Below are 9,307 nucleotides of genomic sequence, written 5' to 3'. Positions count from 1 at the left end.
CCACAAGGTTCAGATAAAGTTCGTTAATGACACGTAATCCATACCTGTAACAAAAGGAGAAGACCGTCATCTACTTATAAGGCTTTCCCCCCAAAATAACCAATAAGAAATGAGTTAAGTGTTTCCGTGTTATGCTGTCTTTGAGAATGTATAAGAACGCGTGCTTCGATAATGAAGGTTGTTCAGAATTTGCAATGTTAGCCTTTTCGCTAACTTTCTGAACCTGGCTGCCAAATAAACTTTTCCTGTATCCTGAGAAGTCTAAAGCCTGTCATTTTCTGCAACTTTAGTATCCCCCATTATGAGAACTTTCAATAAAAGCAGCAGCAACTTGCATTCTATTTCAAGTAAATTTCCACCTGAGACATGACAGAGTTTTAAATTAAAAATAAGAACAAGATAATGTTGCAAATATTTTTTCCTATTCTTTTCATTCTTAGCTTTAATACTGTGGATAAAGAGACTTTCACTGTAAGTTCAACTAGTCGTTTTGGAAAAAAACTCTAATACAATTAAATGAGCTAAAATTTCAATCTGACATAAATATTGCTGCTGTAACCAGGCTTTGGTGATTAGAAGGGAGAAAGACAGAAATACAACCCACTAGTTTTATAATTTTCCAGTGGCCATCTTCTCACAACTTCTGAAAGGCACAGTTTTCATATACTATCAGTCAGTTCTGTGTTTGGGAACAGAAGTGAATATCCGCAGTCCATGCATTGTTTTAATTTCTTCACTTAGAGCCTAGAAGAAGGAGGCATTGTAAACAGCTATGCAAAAGAAAAAAATAATTTCAGGCACAAACTGACAACATATAACATATAAGCTATCCATTCATAGGATAAGAAACAAGCCCAAAACTAAATATAGCAGTTTTCATTTTACTTATAATAGTATTTCTAGGCCACTTTTGAGAACAGAGCTCCTCCCAATTAAAATTAAGACATCTGAACAATGCAAAAGAATCACAAGAGGCATGCATGAAGTCTAGAGGAGTAAATAATTGGAAATACTTGAAATCCAAAGCTCCCGTAGAATTCCCATAGCGTTAAGGTCCACCTGCTTACCTGATTAACCATCTGGTGCTGCTGAATTGTTTTCTTTTCCTTAAAATCTTCTGATTCTATATGTATTTCGTACATTGCTCCACAACCACCTTGACAAAATGAGTTGATTTTATCACATTTAGGGATTAATATGCTTCAATCTTTTCAGCTGTTTAAACTTCACATTTTTAATCTCATTAAGACTGTTTTAGATAGAGATTATATGTTCCTATCATGGGAAATACTGTATTTTTCAGAGAATAAGACGCACTTTTTTCCCCTAAAAGAGGGTGAAAATTTGGGTGCGTCTTATACACTGAATGTAGTCCCATCCACTCACCATCCCCCATCCTTTAGCCTTTGCCTCCCAGCAATTTACCTCCATGCAGCAAACGGGAAAATGGGGCTTGCAGAGGCTGCAATAGGATATAGCAATCCCTGCAGCCTGAAACAGCTGATGATCATGAGGCAAATGCTTAAACTGAAAGTGAAACTTGCTGTTTGCTCTAGGAAGCAAATTGTTGGTAGGCAGAAGCAAATTTTTTTCTTGTGCTAATCAGGTTGTTTGCTGTTTGTTCCAAGAAGGTAAGTCAATAACTATAAATGCCTATAGAATGTTCAAATTATTAGACTTATTTTTTAAAGACTGCTTAATTATTGTTCTAGACAGCTTAACAAAATGAAGATTTTTAAAATAAATGCTTGATCTGAAGGAGCCCTGTGCTATTGTATCTTCTTTTAAATAGCAGAGAACAACTATACTTCCAGAAAGCACATCAATTTTAACAGCATCTGTACAAGTATAATCTGAAATGTAACACTACAAACAGCATGCATTGTCTGTACTGTTTACTGTTTGTTGCAAGGAGCCAAATTGCTAGGAGGCAGAAGCAGATCCCCCCCTCCCTTGTTTTCCTCCCTAAAAGCTAGGTGCATCTTATACTTTGGAACATCTTATACTCCGAAAAACACAGTAAGTATTTCATAACTGAATATAAAAAGCAGTAGCTCACAAGCAAAAAATAACAAAGTTAATAAATCATCTTTTGAATAATATAAGACAAGATTAAGCTCATTTTAGGTATCTTCCAGACTATTTACTACAGATCAGATGGATTCTTAATTTAGAATTGAATAACATTTATATGCCGCCCAATCCCGTAGGACTCCGGGTAGCTTACAATACAGAAATAAAATCAAAAATAAAATACAGGGAAAAAGAAAAGATAGATTTAAAAACAACACACCATACACTCCATTCTAAATGGGGCTGTACCGTATTTTAGGGTCAACAGCCCCAGGCCTGCCGGAACAGCCAGGTTTTAGTGGCTTTCCGGAAGGCCGAGAGAGTGGGAAGGGTCCGGATCTCTGCGGGTGGATCGTTCCACAGGGCCAGAGCAGCTACAGAGAAAGCCCTCCCCTGAGTAGTCGCCAACCAGCATTGCCCGGTCGACGGTACCCGAAGGAGGCCCAGCCTGTGAGATCTTATGGGTCGTTGGGAGGTATGTGGCAGGAGGCGGTCCCGCAGATATCCAGGTCCCAAGCCATGTAGGGCTTTAAAGGTAATAACCAGCACCTTGAAGCGCGTTCGGAGACCGATGGGAAGCCAGTGCAGCTCGCGGAGGATAGGTGTAACATGGGTGTATCTAGGTACACTCAATATCGCTCACGCGGCTGCATTCTGGACCAATTGTAGTCTCCGAACACTCTTCAGGGGCAGCCCCATGTAAAGCGCATTGCAGTAATCAAGCCTAGAGGTGACGAGAGCATGAGTGACCATTTGAAGTGCCTCCCGGTCCAGGTAGGGCCGCAACTGGTGCACCAGGCCAACCTGGGCAAAAGCCCCCCTGGTCACAGCTGACAGGTGGTATTCTAATGTCAGCTGCGAATCCAGGAGGACACCCAAGTTGCGGACCCTCTCTGAGGGGTGAAGGGTTTCACCCTCCAGGCTGAGAGATGGAATATCTGTTCTGTCCTTGGGGGGCAACATCAATAGCCACTCGGTCTTGTCTGGATTGAGTGCCAACTTGTTTACTCCCATCCAGACCCTGACAGCCTCCAGGCACTGGCACATCACTTCTACCGCTTCGCTGAGTTGGCACGGGGCGGACAGATACAACTGGGTATCGTCTGCATATTGGTGGTATTTGATCCCGTGCCGGCGAATGATCTCACCCAGCGGCTTCATGTAGATGTTAAATAGGAGGTGGGACAGGACCAAGCCCTGAAGCACCCCATACTTTAGGGGCCTAGGGGTCGACCTCTGTCCTCCAACCAACACCGACTGCGACCTATCCAAGAGATAGGAGGAGAACCACCGTAGAACGGTGCCTCGCACTCCCACCTCTCCCAATCGTCGCAGAAGGATATCATGGTCGATGGTATCGAAGGCCGCTGAGAGGTCAAGAAGCACCAGGATAGAGGAATGTCCTCTATCCCTGGCCCGCCAGAGATCATCGGTCAGCGCGACCAAAGCAGTTTCGGTGGAGTAACCAGGCCTGAAACCTGACTGAAAGGGATCTAGATAATCTGCTTCATCCAACGTCCGTCGGAGTTGAAAGGCCACCACCTTCTGAACAACCTTCCCTACAAAAGGGAGGTTGGAGACTGGACGATAATTTTTAAGGATAGCTGGATCCAGAGAAGGCTTCTTAAGGAGCGGTCTTACCACCGCGTCCTTTAAGGGCAGCAGGAAAGATCCCTCCTGTAGAGAGGTATTAACAATCCTCTGGAGCCAGCCTCGTGTAACCTCCCTGCTGGTCGAGACCAGCCAGGAGGGACACGGGTCCAATAAACAGGTGGAGGCACTCACAGCTCCCATGGCCTTGTCCACTTCCTCAGGAGTGACAGGCTGGAACTCACTCCAAGAAATCCGATCAAGGCCCACTCTCGGCATCTCCGCAGGTACTGTCCAAGTGGAGTCCAGGTCCATCCGAATCTGAGCGGCTTTGTCCGACAGAAACTGAACAAATTCCTTAGCTCTTCCCTGTAAGGGTTTGCCCGCGTCCCTCCCTTTCAGGAGGGAGCGGGTTATCCTAAACAGGGCGGCCGGGCGGGAATCTGCGGACACAATAAGAGCGGAAAAATGAGTACATTTTGCCACCCGTATTGCCACTAGATAAGTCCTAATAAAGGCTCTTAATTGTGTTCGGTCAGATTCGGATTTACTGGCCCTTCAGCCTCGCTCTAGGCGTCTCTTTTTTTGGCGCTTCATCTCCCTGAGTTCCTCGGTAAACCAAGGGGCCCTCCTGGATCCACTGCCGCGGAGAGGCCGCAAAAGCGCAATCCGATCAAGAGCCGCAGCCGCCGCTCTGTTCCAAGCAGCGACCAAGGACTCTGTCGGATTGTGGGCAAGGGAGTTGGGAATCTCCCCAAGCTCCGTCTGAAATCTCAAAGGATCCATCAGGCTCCTAGGACGGAACCATTTAATTGGTTCCACATCCCTGCAGTGGGGGAGTAGTTTCTGAAAATCAAGCCTCAGTAGGAAGTGATCTGACCATGACAAGGGCAAGGTCTCTATGCCCTTCAGGTCCAGATCACATCTCCACTGCCCCGAGAGAAACACAAGGTCGAGAGTGTGTCCCGCTGTATGAGTAGGATCCTGAATTACCTGGGTCAAATCCATGGCTGTCATGGAAGCCATGAACTCCTGCACCCCATCAGAGCGTTTGCCGAGAGATGGCAGGTTGAAGTCCCCCAGTACTATCAGTCTGGGGAACTCAACCACCAGTCCGGCTACTGACTCCAGGAGCGAAGGCAGAGCTGTTGTAACGCAGCTGGGAGGTAGGTACGTTAGAAACAAGCCCACTTGACCCCCAAGGTCCAGCTTCACCAGAAGGGACTCACACCCGACAGTCTCCGGAGCAGGGATCCCACGAGGTACTAATGATTTCCGGATGACAACTGCCACTCCCCCACCCCTTCACTGGTGTCGTGGTTGGTGGAGCACCTGAAACCCTTCTGGGCACATTTCTGAGAGGGGGACTCCTCCCTCATGGCCCAGCCAGGTTTCAGTAATACATGCCAGATCTGCCCCCTCATCTAATATTAAGTCCCGGACGAGGGGAACTTTCTGGATCACAGGCCTGGCATTTAGTAGCAGCAACCTGAGACCAGGGCCCTGACATCTCTTGCCATCTGGTCCTTGGGTTGAGTTTTCAGGCCCGGAACGAGGGATCGCTGTAACCTAGCGAGCCCTCCTTCCCCGGTAATGGCCAGCCCTGAAACTCCCGTCGTACCTGCCTCTCACAAACGTAACAGTTATCTAAAAACAAATGAATATGATTATTGACATCTCTGAACTAGAAACCATCTTAACCAAACTTTTTAATTATTTTCAGGCTATTTATCCAGATATTTATCCGAAATGTATTAATTAACCAAGGGTGCATACCCTAGTCTTACTCACTCTTCAATATCAATTTATTTACCCATCAATTCCATTTACAGTATTCACTTCCTTCACATTTGTACGATATCCCATCATCCAAGGAAACCTGGTTTGGTGTATTAATGAAAGTATCAGGTAAGCAATGAGGGGACTGTAAATTCTAGCCCTGCCTTAGGAACTAAGTCAATTGGCTGATACTCTCTCACCCTCAGAAGAAGTTATGGCAATGTGGCGTTAGCCCTCCACATCTACTTCCAAGTCACTTTTTATTTCCATCAAAATGTTGTGCATTTTCTCTATCTCTTTTAATCTTCAATCTCTCAGACTAATAATCCCACGTGCTTCTGAGATACTCACTTCACTAACATTTATCTTGTATTCATCCAGAAAATGTTGATATTCAAAGCTTCTATTTCATGTGGACTTTTGTTATGGTGTTTAGATTGAGATCGATTTTTGATTCACCTCTCTCTTCTAGGAGACCCATCCAAGTGGACATGTATAATTATAGAGCCACCATTATGTCATTCTGTCATGTCACTTTTTCTGTCCAGTGGAATATCATTCTTGTCACTCTACACATTTTTATCTACTTTCCATTAATTCTGTTGAGAGAGTAATTATTTTTTCACAGATGATTTATGCTTTATGATCGTTATGGATTGTTTTATGCCGTCACTCTGCTTTGTCCCACATTCAGAATGTTTTTATTATCTTGTATGTATCTTTCACAAACTATCTCAATTCTTCATTAAAAACAATCAAACCAACTATGATTTTAGAATTATATTCTGTTTATGTTTAATCTATGTATTCAAAACAGCTATTTTTCTAAAAAGAAACTCACCAAACAATCAGCAGTGAGATGTGGGACCTTCAAAGGCCCAGCTTTTCTGCTGCCTCTCATTTTGTTCCACTCATCCATTCAGAACATTGTTCTCTCCAGATTGTAGTCATTAAGAATGTTGCATTATTTTCCCCAACACTCATCTCTGGTTATTCCATTATGACTTTTATGGAGAATAACATGCTCTCTTAGTTTCATATGCAACCGACTTACAACAACTTAGATATCATCAATTCATACTTTCCAGCATTTGTTTTAGCCCATTCGTTAATGAATTCATTAAAACATATTTCTTCACTTCTCTGCATTTATTCATCAACGCGACCCACAGAATCAGACCATCTTCTTTTAGATTTATTATAGCTTGCCCTTCACAAATTCACATATGCATATATATATTTTTTCATTTCAGACATAAATTCATTCCCTGTCATTTACTCTTTACACTGCAAGTGGCAATCTTCAATACAGCATGGGCATGACTAGATCACCTAGAACAGGGGTCCCCAATCCCTGGCCCACTACCAAGCCTTCCGCCATTTGGAACCGGGCTGCGAAAGTGTAGGCAAGCATGCATGCTGGGGAGGGGGGGGGGAATGGTTCTGCTTGAGCAGTGGGCACACAAATGGAGCTGCATGAACACGTGCCCATTGCTTGCATGCCCACCAGTCGTGTGGAACTATCCCCTTTCCTCCCCACCCAGCTGGTCCACAGAACTGAAATGGTTAGGGAACTATGACCTAGAATTGATCTTCTCCATTCATTGTGCCTTTGGTTAATAAATGCTTTCTAAAAATTCTTTTTAGTAAGTTAGAAAAAAGTAGCATGTTTTACAAGCCTCAATTGCATGAGCAGCAACTATATGCAGTATTCCCTGCTAATTTGCGAAGACTATACCAATTTGAAGATGTTGTGCAATATACCACATGCAGTACACCATTACTTAACATATTTATCCCAAGAAAGCGCACACTATTCTGTATCAGGTAAGATCTTTCTAAATCAACATAACATTGCTTTCATTCTATCAACTATCAGTATATATTTCAGGATTTGAACTTTTTATGTACTGCTTGACTAGCCGTGTCACTGGATTATTTTGCTAAAGCATTCCAACCTTTTGGGAACTCGTTCAAAATCTAATGTACATTTAACAGTAAAAAAAAAGATTGACTCAATCTTAACATAAGGATTAAGATTCTAATTGCAATGAAACACCAATCAACATCTTTCTTCAAATCTGATGTTGCAGTAAAATGACATGAGAAGACAAGGGCTACAGCAGTAGAGTAAGTAGACAAATCCTCCATTTCATATCTACAGATCGGAAGGAGACAGCCGCATGAAGATCATGGCAGAAAACCCCCAGAATGCCAGAGAGAGAAAGGTCTCTCTCCTCACCTGAGATATCGACGACTTTAATCGCAGCAGCCTGGGGGAACTTCTCCTGAAGGACTCGGGTCATCCGGATTTCCCCCTCGGTTTGGGAAGCGAAGGGTCGCCCTCCGCGGCGCAGAAGAAAAGCGATCTGCGGGGAAACAGAAACGATTCTGGTCAGCAGCAAGTTCACCTGGGTCGAAGCCTCCCCACCCCTCCCTGGGGGACTCCGCTCCGGGATAGGAAAAGCAGCGAGGGATTCCCAGCTTCGGGCAGTCCGGGCCCCTTTTATCCCTTTGGTCGCCCTCCGCCGGAGTCTCTCCGATTCCCTCCCGGGCACCGACCTTCCTCCGGCAGGCGGGAAACCAGGCAGCAGTGGCCATGATGCCGTGACGTCACAGGTCGGGGCAGGCCGCTGGCGCCGGGGGGTGACGTAAGGTCGCGCCTCGCCGTCAATTGGCGCGGCTCCAGGGCCCGTCGGTGACGCGGCGGCCGAAGGGCGGGGATGCTGTGTGGGGGAGGGGGCATGGGGCACCCTGGCAAACGGCTCGCCTAGCCGTTTGGAGAGCGGCCAAGGAATGCGCAGTCATGCAGACAGACACGGGTAGTCCTCGACTTATAACCGTTCCTCTAGTGACCGTTCAAAGTTCCAACGCTACTGGGAAAGACATGACGGTTGCAGCGGTCACGTGGTCAAAATCCGGATGTTTGGCGGCTGGTTCACATTTATGACGGTCGCAGTGCCCCGGGGTCAAGTGATCGGGCCCTTTGGCGACTTTCTGACTAACAAATTCAATGGGGGAGCCAGATTCACTTCACTTCACTGTTATTCATTTAACAAGTCTGGTGAACCACTTAACAAAGGTGGCAGGAAATGTCATAAAATGGGGCAAAATTCAATAAATTTTTCAGCAACATAAATTTGGGTTCAACTATGGTTGTAAGTCGAGACTCCCTGTACTACTTTTATTATAAAAGGGCACCAGAGAAGGTGCAATGGAGAAGGTGCTGGCCAGAAACCAGGAGACAGGAAGTTCCAGCCCCGTCTTAGACATGAAAGCCAACTGGGTGATTTTCAGTCAGTTCTGTTGGAAGAAACTTCCTTCTGGGTTCAGCTCCAAATGGGGGGAAAAGACACTGGAAACATGCTTGGAAAGATGTGGTGGACAGCACCACATAGCTTGAGCTCCTGAACAGAAAAGGGGGATCAGATGCTTCCAGATGTTGGGTGAAGAAGAAAAAAGAGAGCAAGATGCTGAAAGTCCCTGGTTTTATGCCCTCTCTGGGCTTTGATCTTGATCTTGTATTTTGATTGGTTGTCAGGCTCCCATAGGGCCATACAGGGGCAACTCTGTAGGCTATGTTTTGAGTCCAAGTTTGGTTGAGCATTTCCTCTTACCAGGTGCCCTGTGGTGAGATAGGTAAAGGGCTAATACTATCATGCCTTAATCCTCTCACCCTGGAGCTGAATGCGGGGAGGTCTTTGTTATGTAGAATAGACTGACTCTGGCCTTTTAATGGCTCATTGACAAAGGTGGGGGCTATTAAGAGTGAGCCTGTTTCCTGCCTAAAACATGTTTCTCCATTTCTTATCAGGGAAATATAATATTCTGCCTTTTCAATATTTCCCATGATATTTCATTTTTC

At 45.1% G+C, this 9,307-nt stretch overlaps 1 protein-coding gene across 2 annotated transcripts; it reads right to left on the bottom strand.

Annotated features, from left to right (window-relative positions):
- Window positions 1-296: 296 nt before the first annotated feature.
- BOLA3 (bolA family member 3) lies at window positions 297-8,100 on the bottom strand. 2 transcript variants are annotated; one of them, XM_032229955.1, is made up of 4 exons: window positions 8,005-8,100; window positions 7,685-7,811; window positions 1,068-1,156; window positions 297-744 (listed from the first exon to the last, which is right to left on the bottom strand). In XM_032229955.1, the coding sequence occupies exons 1-4, from the start codon at window positions 8,041-8,043 to the stop codon at window positions 670-672; spliced, it is 330 nt and encodes a 109-aa protein (XP_032085846.1). In that variant the 5' UTR covers window positions 8,044-8,100; the 3' UTR covers window positions 297-669. The 2 variants fall into 2 exon arrangements, with proteins under 2 accessions (XP_032085846.1, XP_032085847.1); XM_032229956.1 differs by having other exon boundaries at window positions 728-770.
- Window positions 8,101-9,307: the final 1,207 nt, after the last annotated feature.

This window comes from Thamnophis elegans, chromosome 13 (assembly GCF_009769535.1).
Source record: "Thamnophis elegans isolate rThaEle1 chromosome 13, rThaEle1.pri, whole genome shotgun sequence".
Taxonomy (NCBI): domain Eukaryota; kingdom Metazoa; phylum Chordata; class Lepidosauria; order Squamata; family Colubridae; genus Thamnophis; species Thamnophis elegans.
Note: the sequence above shows the minus strand (reverse complement) of the source record. Positions and strands in the feature narration are given on the sequence as shown.